The sequence below is a fragment of the Athene noctua genome, chromosome Z (genome assembly GCF_965140245.1).
Source record: "Athene noctua chromosome Z, bAthNoc1.hap1.1, whole genome shotgun sequence".
NCBI lineage: Eukaryota > Metazoa > Chordata > Aves > Strigiformes > Strigidae > Athene > Athene noctua.
In genome coordinates, this window is record NC_134077.1 from 51,761,824 (window position 1) to 51,782,819 (window position 20,996).

A 20,996-nucleotide genomic window follows, 5' to 3' on the forward strand; every position below is an offset into this window, starting at 1 on the left:
TCCCTGCAATGTTTAGAAAATTTTTAAGTAATGCCAAGGTGGGCAGGACCCACAAAGTATTTTTGCACCTGCAGAGAACTCCTAGATGTACCCTTCCCTGCTGCCCAGGAAATGAGCAAAGTGCTCTTTGCCTCAGTCCTTTGTCTCAAGAGGACAAATTTTAGAACTCAGTCAGCATCTCTCCATGTCCTGTGGCATACTTTCCATGGGTGGTTTGACCACTGTGCTCATAAATGCTAAATTTCTTCCAAATTTGCAGTGTAATTCGGTTTAGCAGAATTATTTAAAATATTGCAGAATGTTAACTGATTAATTTTTTCACTTTTTCTGACATATTCTGGTTAATCTTCAGACATTCCAACAGATGGCCATGCAGTCACCCTTGCTGTCTTTGGAACTTCTGGGACTGGTTCCCTTTTTTCAAGATTGTATTACTTTTTTTAGTGGTACTAACATAACTCATTATTTCAGGGGTTATTTCAAAATTTTTATCATGTATTTTCTTGCCTTTAAAATCTATACAGTAGCATTATTTATCAGAGCTGTCATTCTGATATGCTATTTAACAGGCATATTCAGTGAGTTCAAAGCAGAATTTGTGTTTTCAGGCTTCACTCCAACAGTATCCAGAGGATTACAAAGACCTCCCTACAGAAGGTAACACTCAGCAGAAATTCTCTTCACCTGATCACATGGAGTTTCTGTTGCTTTTGTTCTCCTACTGTGTGATTGTTTTTTTACCTTTTACCCCTCAGTAAGGAGAGACTGAGCTCTCAACTTTGTCCAAATGAAACAAATTTATCCTGAAATTAATTTTACTGAGGAACTGGTTTTAGAAATCAAGTTATTTCTTATTATTGTGTAAAACACTCTTGATTTTTAAGCAGGAGAGTTCATTTATTACAAAAGGCATTCTGTTTAAAAATTGACTGCTCCTTATGCCTTACTTTATTTGGAAAGTCAAATGCTTTGTGTATTTATCATTTTACTTTTCTCTCTCAGGTTGAACCATTATAGAATATTGCTTTATAACAGCCAGATTCAGGGTTGAAAGCATGTGGCATTACTCAGTCTAAAGGTTGGCCAAAGTGGACCTAAATGTTATTAAAAAAATCTAATGTAATTTTTAAAAGTTAAAAGAAAATAAAAATATTTCATTTAAATATATTTTTTTAATTCAGTAAATTAATCTGGGGAAAAAAAAAAAAAAAAAAAGCTGATTTATTTCCCTTGACTACTTCTGATCTGTTTGTCTCAGAGTCCAATGACATATATGAAAACCTTACTCTTGGATTCATGGGATCTTCTCAGACCTTTAGTCCTTTAATCAAATCCTTAATAATTCAAAATCCTGGTAATCCCTTGTTTGGGTTTACTTACTTTCATACACAATTGTCCTTGAATATGTGAAAGAAAGAGTTTCAAAGAGAATATTAATAATTTTCAGATCTTCAATTTGTTATATTCCTCATCTTCCTATTTTGACCTGCCAGGATTCAGTTATGTTTTTCTAAGCAAACTATAGAACCATATAATGTGAAAGTTATATAGGGAATAACTCAATTTAATTCACCATAAACATAAACTACATCAAAATTTGCCCTCTGATATTCTTACAGTTTGTGTGACTAAATAAAAGCAAATAGACAGTAGAAGATGTTGATTGTATTATAGTGGTGATAATTTAAATATAGTTAACAATGGTAACCAATTTGCATGTAAGCAAGAGGTGCTTTTTATCCCAACTGAAAAATAATGAAGCTAGCATGTTTTACTCTTTCTTGACTATTATGGTCTCTACAGGTCCACAAAGATCTTGATTTTCATGCTGTTGATGAAAAATGAAAAATCATTTTTTTCTCACTATCAGTGAGTGTGAAGAATGAAATTTGAAGACGGGTCTCCTGAAGTAAACTTTTCCCCTAAAGTGGTCGGTCTTATCCTATGAAATAGTAGGCTAGACGTTAAAGTAACTTGTTCTGCCACTTAATGATTTTTAACTATGAAATAATTTAAATGTCCTTCATTACTGTCCTCTTTCTAGCTCCATCTGAAGTGATTTTTTCATTTGATGTTGGAAATGGACCTAGCGAAGTTATAGTGCAATCACTCACTTCCTTAAATGACAACCAGTGGCATTATGTGAAGGCTGAACGTAACATAAAAGAGGCATCCTTGCAAGTAGATCAGCTTCCTCAAAGGTCTCATGGTGCACCACCTGATGGACATACTCGTTTGCAGCTCAACAGCCAGCTCTTCGTAGGTAGGCACTCATTTATCAGAATCTTTCCTAGTTATCATCATGAAAATATGTAAAGGGGAGAAGAAAAAAAAAAAAAAAAGACAGAAAAAGACAGCAACTGGATCTTTTGAAAACAGTTTCTATGATGAGATGAGAGCCTTTGTGAAAAATCGATAGATGTGTAGCTCTATTTTACGATTACAAATTCAGTGCCTTAGCCTATAGTTACTGCTGGACAGTTTTCTTCTTTTGAGGTTTGTTTGAAGAAGAACTAAAGAATCTCCATTGGCACTATTTTTTGAGAGGATGTCATCTGCTCAAGGTAGATGTGTTACTTCTGTAATTTCGGGGGATTTCTGTTGTCTCTCTTCATCCATAACTTCTCAGGTTTCCCAGAAACATTGTGAATGCCCCATCACGTTTAATGTTTAAGGTCAGGTTGGACAGGGCTTTAAGCAACCTGATTGACTGAAAGATGTCACTGGCCATGGCAGGAGGATTGGATAAGATGATTTTTAAAGGTCCCTTCCAACCCAAACCACTCTGTGATTCTATGAATCTATGATCTACACCTCTGCCCTTTGCTAATACATTTAGTGGAAAAATCAGACTGTGTTTATGTAGTATTGGGAACAAGAGAAAGGGACTATTATTTGTTTTCACACAACCAGGAAAAATCCCGATCTATGACTGGTTCTGCCTAAATTTGAAAATTTCAGAGGAAGAACTATTTCTGCCTTTGTACTTCAGCAAATATGATATTAATGTATTTAGATAAAACACTGGAAAAGCAGAGAGGAAATAAATTAATGTTTATTTAGCTATTACATAGAGCTATGTAGAACTATGTGTTATGTACATGGTAGTGTTCTTACTGTAATATTGCTATATTATTAAATTATGAGTTTCTGGTGTGTATGTATGGTATACAATATAAAAGCATGTAAATTCTGCCCTACTTTTAAACAGATCTTTCCCTAGATGTGCTGCAAGATACATCATACTGAATGAGTATATGATTTATTTGCTGTGTGTTGGGAAGGAGTGCAGTTAGGGGGAACAGTGTTCTTAAACTGTAGCTACAGAAACTCTAAGTTCTAAGGAGAAAATTAAATGGAGAGGAAATCCTTGTATGCTGGGATTGGAATTCTGACCTGTGCCTCAAGAAGTATCAAGGATGGTAGATGGAGACTAGACTAAACATTTAATAATTTTGTATTTTGATTTAAAACATGAATAATTTTATAATAAAGAAGATATCCAAGATATTAGCTATCGTGGAGTTTGGAGAAGTCTTAAAATTAGTTTATATTCACATTACTGGACTAGAACTATTAATGGAAGGACTAGGAGATTTCTGTTTACTATACTACAGTAAATTATGTTCCTGTCTTCTGACTTGACTTACCATAAAACTACTTTTATATGAACAGCTGAAATTAGATCAGTTTGAATTTGCAAGGTCTGATCTGTGAAGTGAAACTAAGGAACAATCTAATTCTACAAGTGTTTATGGTATATATCAAGACTAAATAGTTTTCTAATTATTGTGATAATTGATCTCTAGTTCTTCTAACCCTTCTTCCAATCTAATACTGTACTAATATCTATTGACAGTTGCAATTTCTGACAATTATTTTATGAAGTAATTGGCCATTGAATAGAGTAACTTTTTTGTCAAATAATTTGTCAAATTCTAGTAAATTTATATACATCCATCTCCTGTATGATGCTGACAATTTAAGAACTGTTTTGACTTGTATACAAGCAAGCTGTCTAGATTGTTTTCTTCAGATAATGTTCAGGTGAATAATTGTATTAGAAGAGCTATTCTCTTGGTTTGCTCTGGTGTTCTGGGTTTTCTTCCTCTCTGAAAATTCTTGAAGATTCTGGGATTAAAATGAAATAACCTTCACTATAATACTGCGTACCTTGAAATCCTTTAGGAGTTTGTACAATTATTTTGAAATAATTTGGAGCAGAACTGATGAAAATGGCATTTGTTTAACTTTATTCAGTCAAAACAGTGTTTTTGAAGTGTGACAACAAATGATAGTGATTCATTTAAATTATTTGAGGCATGCATTTACTGAATGTAATTTGTGAGGATTTGCTATGACTGCAACAGAGTTTTTCTGGATATTTGTTTCTGCAGCTGCAATACTGTCATGTGGATCAGTATAGCGTCTAGTTTATTTTGTGTTTGAGTTAAACCAGTCTTTTGGATAATGTAACTTTTCATAACTCTTTATAAGGTATTTTAATCACTTCAATTACATATCTTTTTTTTCAGTGGAGGAAGTAATGAGTCTTACTGTTTGACTAGTTCTGCTGACAGTCCACTGTTACAGACTGAGGCTTGTCTGCTCAAGCCAGTGAAAGGATGTAGAAAAAAAAAAAAGAAACAGACAGTGTACTGAGAATGACATTAGCAGAGGCACTCTAGTTAAATGTCATCTCATATACCTATTACCTGCCATAGTCACCTATCAGTCTGTTACTAACATACTAGGACTGTGATTTCTTCAGGCTAAAACACTCTTTCTTTACTTCTTAGATGTATATACTCTGGTTTTCCAAAGAAGCCAGAAGAAGAACTAATGCCTAAAGCTGCCATCAAAATGCTCATTTTAGCAGATCTTCCTATTGCTAGGTGGTTTTGTGCCATTATGTCTGCAAATAACAAGAGCTATGTCAAGATTTTCCATGTAACACCAAGAATTATACAGACTTTGCAATAGGAAAGGATGAGAACAGATGACTACATGGAAACGTTTATCCAAAAGTTAATTGGAGATGTATCAGAATTATAGTTGGAAATCTTACATATTGTGGAGTATTTTCTGCTTTTAATTTTTAAAGGAGAACAAATGACAGGAAATATCAGAATAAGTTGTACAAAAAAAGGACTTGAGAGATGGTATGTAGATTGCACACCTTGCAAAGCAATCAGGATTAATAAAATGCTAGCTGTCAGGAAGTGTTCTAAAAATAAACAACAGTGAAAAGAAATGAAGCAACAATTGTTAACCTTAGGATTGCCCTGTATCTTTATCACATATAGTCAAGTATATGCTGTCCTCTACTGCTCTGTTAGAGAGGGGTCCCATTACCCAAGAATGGACACAGCTTCCATTATGGAACAAAGTATGTCAGGCCAGACACCAACTGTGGAGTATAATGATCCATACCATGACACGGAAAGATGGATAGACACACAGATCAGTTGATCAGTCAGCAAGATATTGCAAGAGTAAAACTGTACAGCTCATCACTCTCCCATCCCCTTTTTTCTTTTTTGCTTTCTTTTCCCCTTTCTTGCTTTTTGAGATTTTTGCACTTTTTTTTTCTGGTTTCATTTTTTATTTGTTTGTTTCTTTTTCCTTTTTTCTTTCTTGCATTTTTCCTTTTTTCTTTCTTATTTTTTCCCTACCCTCTCCTCTCTCCCTTTAAAATAAAAAAAAAAAAATAAAAAAAAAAGTAGAAAACCACCTAATTTCTGGATGTTACTCCTTTGTGAAGTAATAGAAGTATGCATCATTGCTTGGTATCTTCTTGTGCAATAACCTTGTTTCCCATTAAAACCTTCAAGTGTTCACTGTAATTACTTGTCAAAGAAATAATCATATATGCTTTTAAAGCTATGTATAAATATTTTCACATGCATAGGCTTGTATCTTGGAATCTCATAATAGACTGTTTAGGGTCTGTAAAACATAAAGGGCGTTTTGTGAATTTATTTCAGGTGGAACAGCATCCAGGCAGAAAGGATTTTTGGGATGCATTCGTTCATTACAATTGAATGGAATGGCCCTTGACCTGGAAGAGAGAGCAAAGATAACACCAGGAGTAGAACCAGGCTGTCCTGGACATTGTAGCAGCTATGGTAACCTGTGTCACAATGGTGGAAAATGTAGAGAGAAGTACAGTGGATTCTCCTGTGATTGCACTTTCTCTGCCTATGCTGGGCCGTTCTGTAAGAAAGGCAAGCATGTCTTTTAGCTTTATCAGTTATTGAAAGCAGAACAAGATATTTACAGCCCTTTAAAGATATGTTTAAATTCTTGCAAAATATTCATGGTTTATGTAATGTAGAAAAACATTCAGCTGAATTTGGTCAAGTAGTGTAAATTTTGCTAAACACTGTCTTCCAGAGATATGTTGGGCATAGATTATATAAAGCAGGAACCATATTACCTGAGAGGATCAGTACCTTTTTTGTAATGTTATGCAACTCCTTTGATTCTTTTATATTATACTAAAGCTGGAAACTATATGAATAAACTTTGGGATTTCTGTCTTTCAAGTCTTAATCTCAAAACTAAGACTAAATTTGGAAAATAAACCAAGAAGCAGAAGAAACTTAAACTTCTTTTTACTGTAAGAAGAAAGTGAGATCATCAGAAACAGGACTGAGCCCATGCTTTCAGCCATTTTAGAGGTGTCCTTTGGTAATTGTGTCATACTAGTAGATGATCACACATCTTCAAGTTTGAATTTTAAGGACAGAAGTTTCTCTAGAGCATTTGCATGTAATTATATGCTAAAAATCACTTGCTTCCTTATGAGGACAGGCTGAGAGATATGGGGCTGTTCAGCCTAGAAGAGAAGGCTCCAGGGAGACCTTATAGTGGCCTTCCAGTACTTAAAGGGGGCTACAGGAAAGATGGGGAGGGACTCTTTATCAGAAAGTGTAGAGATAGGACAAGGGGTAATGGCTTTAAACTGAAAGAGTGTATATTTAGATTGTATATAAGACAGAAATTCTTTCCTGTGAGTGTGGTGAGTCACTGGCACAGGTTGCCCAGAGAAGCTGTGGCTGCCCCCTCCCTGGCAGTGTTCAAGGCCAGGCTGGACGGGGCTTTGAGCAACCTGGTCTAGTGGAAGGTGTCCCTGCCCATGGCAGGGGGGTGGAACTGGATGATCATTAAGGTCCCTTCCGACCCAAACCATTCTATGATTCTATGTATTAAATGCATCCTGCAAAGTACTCGGTGGCTTATATGCTGTAAATCCATGTTTCTCTAAATCAGTGAGCATATCTGTCCAGCCACCATTGCTACCACAAAAATAAAGGACTTGTATGATGTCTTTCCATACCTACCACTGTGGAGCTAATGCCACTGAGTGAGGAATGATACTTTCCTCCTCCCCCACAAACAGCAGAAGAGACAAAGGGTCACACTCCATGTTTATTATTCTACAAGGGTCAGAGTAGCTCCTGTTGCTGAAAGCGTGGGATAACCTATAGTAATAACTTTCAGTCACCTTCTGTCAAAGATAATGAGCCAGATTACAGAAATTTCTAGACATTTTTCTGAAGTGTGGAGTTTGTATGTGAAAACAGGATAGTTTAAGACAGTTAGCAGAAAATGGCTGTGAGATATCACAGAGATACAGAAGCCCTCTATGACCATAACCCAGTTTGTATTCTCCTTTCCTTTCTCCCACCTGGCTGGTCTCTTTTCCCACATATGTGTTTCAGGTGTGGTCAAGTTTAATCAATACGTCAGGATTCAAATTTCTTCACCCATTTCTCTGTAGAAGCAGTATACATACAAGACAGGACATGGTAGGCTTGAGGACATGGATAAACAAGAATAAAGCAGAAAGCAAAAAACAAGCACTTCTTCATGCAACAGATATTTAAGACATATGTCTAACTGGACTTTTTTTCTTGCCCAGATTGAGTCTTATTTTTCTCTATAGTTCTAGAGACTAGTTCCATTTATATTTCTTTTTCAGCTCTATTACAATATTTAAGAATATATTTTATTTTGTTCTCTGGCAGAAATTAAAAAAATATAGCTTTAGTCTTGTTTTACATGATATTCAAAAACTGAATTACCTTTTGTTTCAGAGATCTCTGCTTATTTTGGGACTGGCACTTCTGTGACATACAATTTTCAAGAATACTACACCTTACCTAAAAATTCCAGTTCTCATGCTTCTTCTTTCTATGCTGACATGACACTGAACAGGGAAGAAATTACATTTGCCTTCCGAACAACACAGACCCCAAGCTTATTGCTTTATGTCAGCTCCTTCTACAAGGAATACCTCTCAGTCATTCTCACTAGAAATGGTGAGTGTTCACATAGACCTCCTGGAAACACTAATGAATGTCATAGCTGCCAACTGAGATTCACTCTGATTCCCAGACCTGAATGACAAACTAATCATTATCCTTTAAATGGTGTATTTATTTTTCAGCTGCACCAAGCAATGCTTTCCCCATGAAAAACATTCCTTCTACTGTAATTTCAACTTTTACTATTTTTTTTTTAATCATGTTGGCAAAAATATTTCTGGAAATCCTTTAGAAATGTGGTAAAATATTTCAAATTAATAATTTTTTTTTTAAGATTTGAAATGAAGTGTATCTGATGTATATGCTATTCACATGACATATTAATTGGCATCCCCATGATAAATAATAAAATAAACTAATTTTTGAAAGTGCATTATCTTTTCCAAATTAATCAGAGGTCATTTAATTCAACTAATTTCATAAGCTACTTATATACCTATGAAAATACACATGTACATGCATACCTGTGAAAATACACATAGCATTGTTGATGCTTCCATTTAAGCTGAACGTGAAATCCTACTTGGATCTTTCTTTTTCATTCTTTCTTTTATGTCTAGATATTTTTTTAAAAAAATTTTTAAAAACCCAAACAAAAACAAACAAAAACAAACAAAAAAACCCACCAGATGAGTTGAATCTTTGTGTTTATCAAAGATTCTGCACTCACAGTTGTTCTGTGTTCACAGAAGGTGTTCTGCTTTCCCAGAGACAGATTTGGACATAGAATTAGTATCATCCCCACCATGTAAGGTGGAGCATGTTTCTCTCATGGCTGACCTGAGTCTGGCCTGGGCCTTGCTTTCCAAAAGATGAGTAGAAAGTTGTAGTCCATCTACAGCTGGGAGGGAATCTGACAAGCAAACCACATTGCCTCTCTGTTCTGCTGTGAAAGAGTCTCTGTGATTATATGTCTACACAGTATGCTGGATTTAACAAGAAAGGGAAAGTGAGCTAGAAGTTATTAACTGCATCCTACTGAATTGTCAAGCTGGTCAGAGGTTTACAGGTCTGGACTGTGTAAACATTATTCAAGAACAGTATTTGTAAGGTACTGAATTTTACTTGATAAGTCACATTGGTATGAATTAGAAGACGAAGTCTTTCTCAGCTGTATTATAAAACAATTTACCAAAAATTTCTGCACAAATTTGTTTATTATTAAGTTTTATGATGGTTTATGGCTATCTTTGCCATTGCATTCTTCTTCCAACATTGCTGTTACTTTTCCTGTTGCCTTCTTTAATTTCTCACTTATGTCAGTTTCTCATAGTTAATTCCTTAAATAAACCAAGCATTTGTTGTTGTTTGTTGTTCACAAATACACTTGTGAAGCAGGAAGCATTGCACATGAACTATACTGCCTGTTGTGTATGTAATGTACAATAGCTTTTGCTCATTTATCCCTGCAGGAAGTTTGCACATCAGGTACAAACTAGATAGCCATCAAGATCCCGATGTCTTCAGCATCAATATCAAAAGTATGGCTGATGGACAACTGCAACACGTGAAGATTAATAGAGAGGAGGAAAGGCTCTTTGTAGAGGTAATTCAGTTAGATTGTGGATTATCATAAAAAGATAGAAAATCCAAAGCAAAATCAAGTAAATAGTTACAGCGAGGCAATTATCTCCAAGTAAACTGTGTTTTAATATCTCGAGTAACTAAGCAAAGATTAGCAGACTTATGCTGCACAGTTAGACAGTCGTTTTGGTGTTCATCTTGTCTATTTCATAGGGTCAATACATCCTTATAATTTTTTATGAAGACATAAAAAACCTGTTTGATGGATAAATTTTCACAATTTGTGAAATGTGTATGACTGCTGCTATTCATTTTGGGCCTTGTATTTTGCTTTTTGTTTCAAACTAGGTATCAAACTACAGTGTAAATATTTGACCTTATAGATAACAATCTAAGCCTATTTGTCTAGTTTTCTTTGATCCTTTTTACATCAAAGGAATGTGACTATTGAAAATATTTTTGTTATTTTTTTGTGGAATTTTAATGTTAAAATAGAAGTATTTGATTTGCTAACAGTAGATACTAGCATGTAAAAAAGTCTTAATTTTTTAATTAAAATTTAAAAACTTGGGATGTTACAATTTAGTATTTTGAGGCTAGAACTGTTTTCTTAATTACGCATTGGTATAAGGCTTGAAGGTAAGAGGTTCTAGAGGTACCCTGGGGGAAGAGCATTTAGAGTAAATAGATAATATTTGATGTTTAGGAATTAATAGTTGAGTGCCTTTTAATGAAAAGAGCCTTTTTCATGTTTTTGAAGCTTTATCATTTTTATTCATTTTATAGATAAAAAGAAGGCATCAGCCCAATCAATAAGATAAATATAGGCTTATTAAGTGGGAAGCTTAAGAAGTATCACAGCTATAATCAGTGATCTGTGGAAGCTGATCATCTATTTCCTGATTAATTTTTATGCTATAACTAACAAATGCTTCCCTCAGGGTTTTTTTTTAATTTTAAACCTTGATCTTACCTGCTTTTTTACTAACTTTGACAAATATTTTTTCCGTTATTCCACTTTGTTCTTCACTGCATCATTCTGCAGGTTAACCACAATGAAAGAATGAAGTTTTTTCTGTCTTCAGGCACAGAATTCAATGCAATCAAGTCTCTCACACTTGGCAAGATTTTAGGTAAGTGGAACACCACAGGGTTTTCTAAAACAAAGATCAAAATATCATCATGGCACATAAAAAATAATAACCCTAATTTCATTGAAAGACATTTGTTGTCTTGGATTTCATTAGACACTGAGTCACAATCAAGGTGGAAAGTTCAGTCTTGTTGAAATACAAATATAATCATGGGTAAGTGCTTCCTGAAAACTTATCAAGTGGGTTCCATTAAAAATAATTTCACACTTCTCTCTCTCATTTTGCAATCAAGCATTATGAAACACCACTTTTTTTTTTTTTTTTTTTACTCTCAGGAAAAATTAAATCACTGTGAAATCATACACAAAGACCATAGAATACTAGTAATCATGTACCGTATTTGAAGAACTTTCTGTGATTAGATTTTGGTATAAACAGTTAGGAATAAGATAATGTAAGCAAAAGCTTTGCTGGCGTTCCTTTAAGCTATGACAAGTTATTTTGTCTAATGATGATTCATCAGAAGCTGTCTGTTTCTCTGTAGTAATGACTAAAATGGAAGTTATCTATCTACAATTACCATTCTCTCAATTTTGTTAAAATAAAATAACCTGAGGTAAAATTCTCAAGTTCTTATTATTTTCATATTCATCACATAAGAAAAACTCAATTACAGAAGGAGATACACTGATGGTGAAAAGTTAAAGAATGTTTATCTTTCCTCCAAAGTAATTTGAAGTTTGTGTACCTATGTTCCCATTTGTGTGTTCTTCCTCTAATAGCACTTTTTTTGGTAACAGTATGAAAACAGGCTTGTGATATATAGTAACTAAGGGTACACTGACCTTTTCACCATTTTGTAGTTATGGTGATTATCATCAGTCAGTATTGTTGCTGGGGGGGGGCGGTGGGTGCATTCGGTAAGCCACTGTTGCATTTTACCCGTTTTCTTTTTTAACTCACTATTGTTACTGTTGTTCTCTTGTTATATTTAGTAAATTCTTTCTTTTTACTCAACCCACAAATCCTCTTCTTTTGTCTCTCCCCTACCTTACCAGAGGGGGAAGGGAGAGATGAACGGCCAGACACATGGCGTCTGGCTGCCGCCTGAGGTCAAACCTCCACAGCCTTCCACAAGTGGTCCTGGGCTAAGTGTAGAATAAGTAGGTTTACCAAAATATGGGCTATTGGAAAAGATTATACCTACGTTTATAGACCTTAAATGTTTATCATTTCATGTCACGCAAGTTATGACCACTACCAAAACCAATTGGGTATATTTTTAATAAAAACTATTTTAAACAGAAATTATGAACAATGTTCCAAAAGAAGATTGGGAAATGAACTGCCTCCCTCTCTTACTCTTTGGTGCTTGAACATTTAGTGAGTAAACTGCCTACAAGGAACAATAGTTTCCCATTCTTTAAAAGACTCTTAAAGTAAGCTAAAGTGTTAACAAAGGCTTTTTATAAAAATAAAATCAGAAAACTGTTATATATGGCATAGAAGAAATTAATTAATCATCTAAACTTAGTATAGATGATATATGAATTTATCTTTCTCCAGTAGACTTATAGGAACTATTTACATGTTTTATATAATACCTACCCTAACCCAGAAGATCAAAGAAGTATATTCACATTCAGTTGTACGTGGTTTAGTTTAGAGGAATTTTATTACTATGTACCTGAGTTACCCCTCCAGGAGCCATATATCTACCACTTTTTGTAACTTTGGGAATAACATAACAGCTTTGGTAAATCAAGGTTTCTGCCATTGTATCAGAGCCAGAAATACTGTCCTGGCTATGACAGTAGAAAACAGTTACGTTTTCCCAGAGAGTCTCCACTGACAAGCAAAGCATTATCTAAAATAGTCCATCATGCCACCGGGTGAAGGCAGTAAATCTCTGCCAGTTGCTGTCTGACCTCTATCTATATTCAAGGAATGTAATCCAAAATGTGTATGAAATTAGTTTTCTACTCTACTCTGAGTAAAAATTAGAGTTTAACTCTCTGTCACACATATGTATGCATACATGCCACACATATACCAGTTCCAAATATACACTCTTCTATAGGTAATCTCAGCCAGAAAAAAGGACTTCTTGAAATCTTCAGTTCAATTTCACAACAGGAAAGCATAATTAAGACGATGTCTGACCTGTAATTGTTTAGAAAAGTAGATATGTGAGGGGATTAATTGAGAGAGATTTGAATGTGATAGTTCAAGTGTAATTAATTTAATAAGCTAATGTGTAAGATCATACAATCACAGAATGGTTTGTGTTGCAAAGGACCTTAAAAGATCATCTAGTTCCAACTCCCATGCCATAGGCAGAGACATCTTTCACTAGATCAGATTGCTCATACAACCTGACATATAAACCTGACATACTGACATACAACCTGGCAACTTCATACAACCTGACCTTGAACACGTCCAATGATGGGACATCTACAACTTCCTGGGACAACCTGTTCCAGTATTTCACCACCCCCATCATAAAAAGTACCCCCACATTTTCCTTATGTCTAATCTAAATTACCTTCTGTTATTTTAAAATTGTTACCCCTTGTCCTGTCATATAGACCCTTGTAAAAAAACTCTCTCCATCTTTCTTGTAAGCTCCCTTTATATATTAAAAAACTGCAGTTAGGTCTCCCCAGACCCTTTTGTCCTGCAGGCTGAACAACCTCAACCCTCTCAGCTTTTCTTCATAGGATAGGTGTTCCAGCCCTCTGACCATGTTTGTGACCCTTCTCTAGACCTGCTCTAGCAGGTTTGTATCTGTCTTTTTCTGGGAACCCCAAAGCTAGACACAGCTCCTGGAAGGGTCTCACAAGAGCAGAGTAGAGGGGGAGAGTCACCTCCCTTGGCCTGCTGGCCACACTTCTTTTTGTGCTGCCCAGGATAGGTCTGGCTTTCTAGGCTGCAAGAGCACATTTATTGGCTCATATCCAATTTTTCATCCACTAGCATTCTTAAATCCTTCTCCACAGGGCTGCTCTCAATCCATGCATTCCCCAGTCTGTACTGATACTGAAGATTGTCCTGACCCTGGTGCAGGACCTTGCACTCAGCCTTGTTCAACTTCATGAGGTTCACATGGGCCCAGTCCTTGAATCTGCCAAGGTCCCTCTGGATGGCATCCCTTCCCCCTAGTGAATCGGCTGCACCACTCGGCTCAGTATCATCCACAGGCTTGTTGAAGATGCTCTCAATCCTACTGTCTATGTCATTAATAAAGAAAATGAACAGTACCAGTCCCGATGTGGACCCCTGTTACTGATCTCCATTTACACATTGAATTGTTGCCTTCAACTGTTTGGATAAAGCCAACCAGTTTATTCCTTACCCATCAAAGAGATGGTTGTGGTTTTCAATTCTGAGAGTGTTATTTAGAATAGGTGGAAGAATAATTTTGAATATATTATAAAATGCATACAGTCATAATTGCTCTCATAAATATGGTAAACAAATGCTAAGTAGCTTAAATTGCATTAAATAATGAAATTTAAAGATCATATTTAAAAACTTTAAAAAATAAATATCATAATTATTGTTTAGTTTTGATGGTTTAGAAGAATGTCAGTGTAGCTGATCTGTTTTCTTACTGGAAAAATGTCTAAGAACCTCTAACACAAACAGAAATGTATATTACTTTTGAAATGTAGATTTTCTTTAAAGAACTCGTATGTAGATATGCACAGAGAATGGGGAAAAAAAAAAAAAAAAGCATCATAATTTTAAGGGAAGATTAGCTGAAAGATAAACTACTAGAAGAAATTTGTTTAAAATATTTCAAAACCCCACAAACTGATGATAAAATTGAACAGGTGTTTTTAATGTTTTGAAGTGTAATCTATTTTTTCACATAAGGGTAATACTAGAGTGACCGGTACAGAATTAAAGGGTTTGTATTTATTATGAAATCTCATACCAAATCTTGCATCAATTTTCTTTAAAATGTATTTGAAGCAATGTAATTAAATGCACATTTTTAGGCAAATATCAGTCTCTTTTGATCAGGACCAATGTTGTCTCTTTCAGGGAAACCACACTGTTATAAAAGTTCAGAGGTGGGAATTTCTTAAGTTATAGGATGGCTTTCCACCATCACAGTAATGTGAAGCATGGAGTTACAATCACCTGTTGGGGAACTCAGCCCAATTTGGCTCATTTTAGAGATTGTCTCCTGAAGAAAATATATGTTATACTTCTCTCCCTTTCAAAGGATTATGATATTGAAGAGCTGCTGTTTCTTTTATAAATCTGACTGCTTTGGGTCCTGGTTCCTGTGAAGTCATGTCTAGAGATGGAAGGAGATTTTGTGAAGACAGTGGAAAAATTAATTAATGAGTGCTGCAGTGAAGAGGTCTAACAGAAGGAGTAACAAAATATGAAATAATGTATTTTTTGTAATTTGTAATGTTGCTCAGGAAAAACCCACAAGTTTTAAAGTAGGTTAGAAAGCTATGCACTTTCTAAGAATGATCTTCAGTCGGAGAAGTACTTGGCTGAGATCTTCTGCCATTCTACATAGCTCAGTTTTTTGTTGAAAGCAAACCTGAGAGCTAGCAGCTGAATTTGTTTTGAATTCCCACAAAAAAACCCCAAACCAAACCAAAACAAAAAGTCACTGCTTTTCCTCATTTCCCAGAACCTCCAATTTAAAGACTTTTGAATTTATGTTAAGCAACATTGTGACAAACTAGTCAGGGAACTAGGCTGTGTTGGGACTCAGCAAACTATGTGAAGGTTAAATTGTGAGGGAAAATGGAAGCAGCACACTCAGCCACAGAGTTCACAGGATACAAGCCAAAGGGCTCCTTATGTTTTGTTTTTCCTTCTAAGAAAGTACTTTCTATCAAAGCACCCCACACTGTAAGAAGGCTGTAGAAACCTCTCTTTTTACAGCAACCCACTGAGAAAGTAATTTACTTCTGCTGCGTTAAGCCACGTTTACCCAGCACAAAGCTTCCTAGCCATCCCCAGGGTGATGGTGAGGAGCTATAGACAAGATTTTTCTTCAGTGAGAGTTATTAACCTTTCCATGCCAACTGAGATAAAGATAGGCTTACAACAAGATTTACTTAGATCTGATTTATACACAAAGTTTCACCAGCTAATGTGTGATTTTAAGCTAATTCACTTAAACAAAGGCATCACGCTGAATATGGACATCTCCAACAATGTAAAAACTGGTTATTTAACTGGTTACTAGACTCTTAATAAGACCTAAGTTAAACCAGTAAAATATTTTGTAGCCACATTTGAAATTTAATTTCTGTGTATTCAAACTATTCCATTCTATTTGTAGTGAAATTGGCGTTTCTTACATTGGTTTATTTGTTTCTGAAATGACAAGATTTTATTATTTAGTTCTCTCTTATGGGAATATCTTTGAGGATAATTAATAATTGCACAACTTGCTTAAGATCTCTAATTATTATTGTTTTATTGATAAAGGAATGGTGGAATTGCAAAACTTTCGGCGTGATCCAATAATATGTAAAAATATAGTGATAATTCAAATTGTTAATTTGAAAATCAGACTTCTAAAACAATAAAGTCTGGGTACTTCCAAAAAAGTCCTGCAGTGAAGTTCATGCTAAATAATAGATGCTTTAAAATTGTCCATTTCTCTTTATGCAGCTTTTCCTACTATATGAGTATTTGGGAAATCATATAGTAATAAAATAGTAAAATTCGGTCCTTTAAAGTTTAGAAAAGTCTTTAATATAAGCCTGTCAGTGTAAAAGATGCATTTATATGCTGCTCTCACAATTTAAAGTACATATTAATTGTAGTCCAGCAAATTTATGTGCAACATTTTTTTAAAATTTTGTTTTCATCGTATTTTCAATTTGGTCAGTCAAGCTTTTCAAGGCTTACTTACAATATAGAAGCTTTTCGAGATAATTATTTTGGGAAAGAGAAAGTTCCTATACACTTGCTATCTTGAACAAAATAATAGTACTTAAAAATTCAATATTCAGTAATTTAATTTGATTAAACAATTTCATTGGCAGAATATTTGCCTTCTAATATTTTATTTTTAAGTTTTTTCTACTCAATCTTAACAGTGTGAGAATGACAGTTCCACAAATAACACCCGGTTCTGACTTCTGATTGCTGCTGCTCTCACAATTTAAAGTACATATTAATTGTAGTCCAGCAAATTTATGTGCAACATTTTTTTAAAATTTTGTTTTCATCGTATTTTCAATTTGGTCAGCCAAGCTTTTCAAGGCTTACTTACAATATAGAAGCTTTTCGAGATAATTATTTTGGGAAAGAGAAAGTTCCTATACACTTGCTATCTTGAACAAAATAATAGTACTTAAAAATTCAATATTCAGTAATTTAATTTGATTAAACAATTTCATTGGCAGAATATTTGCCTTCTAATATTTTATTTTTAAGTTTTTTCTACTCAATCTTAACAGTGTGAGAATGACAGTTCCACAAATAACACCCGGTTCTGACTTCTGATTGCTGGATTTGTATTGTTGAAAAAGCAGCAAAAAAATCTAAATGACAGAACTATCTATTACTTGCCATTAATCAAATTGCTTTCTTTACTGGCATTTTTTTCATCGTTAAACTTCTGAAACAAATAACAAGAGAGTCCTAGACCATTTTGAAATGTTTTCAAAGGGTGTTCTTTTGTGCACAAAAATCAGAAAAATAGTTGTTTAATTACATATTTTTCAGTAATTTATCTTCTTCTCATTACTTCAATCCGATTCATAGGTTAGCTTTAGTAAAATAATGTATTTTTTCAAATTTTAAAAAAAAAATAGTAGTAGTGTAGCGGCATTTATGTGGTCACATAATAACCACAGGGCAAAACCCAACAACCAACCAACCATATGTGATTCAACTGAAATCAGTGGGTGTATAGATAGAATTAGTTTTAACTGTAATAAGCACTTTTAATGCAAAAAGCCTGGGCATAATAAAATTTTCATACCAACACAGGCTTGTTACACAAATGTGAGATTTTGCGGCAATTCTTCAAGGCATGATAGTACCTCCAGCTGGTAATTTAACTGTGAAAGTTAAATGTGCATTAATTTTTTCTGCTGAGCAGATTCATAGAATCATAGAATAATATCTCAAGTTGGAGGGACCCATAAGGATCATCAAGTCCAACTCTGGACTTCTCACAGGACTACCTAACACTAAATCGTATGACCAAGAGCATCATCCATCCAGATGTTTCTTGAACTCTGGCAGACTTGGTGCCATGACCATTTCCCTGGGGACCCTGTTCCAGTGGCCAGTGACCCTTTCAGTGAAGACTCTTTTCTTAATGTCCAACATGAACTTCCCCTGATGCAGCTTCATTCCATTTCCTCACGTCCTACCACTGGTCACCAGAGAGAGGAGATCAGCGCCTGCCCCTCCACTGCCCCCGCTGAGGAAGTTGTGGACTGTGATGAGGTCACCCCTCGGCCTTCTCCAAGCTGAACAGACCAAGTGATCTTAGACACTCCTCCCAGGTCCTGCCCTCAAGATCTTTCATCATCTTGGTTGCCTTCCTCTGGACACACTCTAATAGTCTGATATCCTTATGTCAAGGCACCCAGAACTGCACACAGTACTCGAGGTGGGGTGTACACCAGTGCAGTGCAGAGTGGGACAGTCACCTCCCTTGACGAGCTGGCTATGCTGTGCTTGCTGCACCCCAGGACACGGCTGGCCCTTTTGGCTGCCAGAGCCTGTTGTTGACTTATATTTAACTTACCATCAACCCAAACCCCCAGATCTCTTTCCATGGGGGCTACTCTCCAGCTTCTCATCACCCAAACTGTATGTATAACCAGGATTACCCCATCCCAGGTGGAGAATCTGGCACTTGCTTTTGTTAATTCTCATACTGTTGGTGACTGTCCAGCTCTCTAGTCTATCTTGATCTCTCTGTAAGGCCTCTCTACCCCCGAGGGAGTCCACAGCTCTTTCTCATTTAGTATCCCTGGCAAACTTACTTAATCTACATTTGGCTTCTGCATCCAGATCATTTATAAAAACAGTAAAGAGCACTGACCCTAAAATTGAGCCCTGGAGAACCCCACTGGTGACTGGCCACCAGCCTTATGCAAACCCATTTACTAAAACTCTTTGAGCCCAACCTATCAGCCAATAGTTCACCCAACATATAACATGTAATTTTAAGACAAGATAAGATTGTACAGGAACATGAAAAATTTTGAAATCTTCAACATCATAAAAGGAGAAAGGTCAAAGCTAGTCTTATGGCTGCACAGTTCTTATCTTAAAATGTTCTGCTAGGAACTGTATGTCTGCTGATTTTCAGTATTACTTCACAAAGAAAAGATGGTTAAAGCAGAATTCAAGAGAGAGGGTTATTGAGTTTGTGTTTTGCACTGGGGTTTTTTTGAAGAAGGCAATGTAGGTGGGGTAATTTAGTCCTTCTTTGATGAAAATTTGAGTACACTTGTCAAATTAATTGCTATAAAGATGCTTACGGATGCATTACTGCTGTTTACTATAAAATACAGTCTCTGATAGGCAACTTGTCTTTGTGTGTGTGATTTTTAGTCAGTTAAATTTGACTTAAGCACTAAAGTGGAAAGGGGTTTTCCTTACCTAAACCTTTTCATTTTACCAGCAAGACTGCTTGATCTAATAAAGAATTTTACTTTATCCCAGCAGTATTTTCTAATTAATAAGTCAAGTGTACTCTAAGAATTTTAAATACCTAATTTCCTTTCATATTATACACTTAAAACATTTTCAAGATGATTTGTATAAGAAACTAGAAAATAATAGAAAATTCTTCTCTCTTGAGGTTTTTGATCCTATGTATAGTTAGAGGTGTATATTTTTATCACAAGGGGATAGGACATTTTTTTCTTGCCACCTCAGGTTAGTCTTTTTCTTAGGACATCCAGATCTAGCAGATCCTTCAGTGTGGTGAGACAATCATTAGAATCAGCGTATGCCACAAAGAGAACGGAGGCAGTTAAACATCCAACATTTTATGTAATCCATCAGCGTAGGTGAGGAGAATCTTGGCTGACATCTATCTATCTAATAATGCATCACCACCGCAATAAGCAGAGAGTAGTTAAGGAAAATGTTGCTGTGCTATTTTGCAGAGTTCCACCAAAACACATCAGCTCGATTTTCACTATTAATCTAATTGTATAGGGGAGTGCATTATACACTGATATTCAAAATTGTTGTGGTAGCTATTGTAAAGATCACAAGTTCTTTCATAGGTTCTAAGACAAGTTCGAAGTGAAAATGAATGAGATTAAATTCCCATTTTATTTGCACAAAACGTGAAGACATGTTTGCCTTGAGTCCTCTTTTAATATTCAGTACTTCCAGAGTTGCTTAAATTAGAACTGTCAGAGTAAGTAAACTGTTTTCCCTTTCCAAAGTATGCATTAGTGAGCGTTAGCTGGTGAATAGATAGCTCTGACAGGGTACATACATGCAGAAAGGTAGCTCAAGAGAGTAAGAGGGAGGGTGTTTCTTCTTTTTTATTATTATTATTTTTCCTTAGTTGGATAGATACTGACATTGTATTTAAAATGGAACACCATTCATTTTTTAGAATTTCTCAGAAAATGTCTTGACAGATTTGCAGGATCTGAGGCCCTGAGGGAGTTTTTGTTAGGACAGACTTGATGGTGATGGGATGGAGTAGATATATGAATCTGTGGAATGAATATGATCCAATAGTATACATATTTATAAGCAGAAATCTAATAAAATATGTATTTTTCATGAATGCATTCTCTATCCTTATCTTTTTGTAGAATGAAAGAAGTGTTGCATTTTAATTTAAATATTTTAGTAATATTTGAATATTTTTGCTTTGGAACTTGCTATAGTAAGTTAAAAGCATTTGCCTCAGAAAAAAAAAAAAAGGTTGAATGTATCTGAATGTCTTTTCATTAAAGATAGAAAAGAAAGGGATTCAGTGAATCTACATATGTTGCTGTAACTCAGAGATACTCAGAGGAACACAGGTTAATTATTCATTTATTCTTCTGTCACTTTA

General features: G+C 35.2%; 1 protein-coding gene across 1 annotated transcript in view; it reads left to right on the forward strand.

The window, feature by feature from the left end:
- The window catches only part of CNTNAP4 (contactin associated protein family member 4), a 239,885-nt gene that overhangs the window by 210,610 nt on the left and 8,279 nt on the right, over positions 1–20,996 (forward strand). Inside the window, exons 17-21 of the mRNA XM_074931769.1 lie at positions 2,045–2,263; positions 5,988–6,227; positions 8,103–8,327; positions 9,746–9,879; positions 10,903–10,990. Of these exons, the coding sequence (XP_074787870.1) occupies positions 2,045–2,263; positions 5,988–6,227; positions 8,103–8,327; positions 9,746–9,879; positions 10,903–10,990 (906 nt within the window). The remainder of the gene's footprint in view (positions 1–2,044; positions 2,264–5,987; positions 6,228–8,102; positions 8,328–9,745; positions 9,880–10,902; positions 10,991–20,996) is intronic.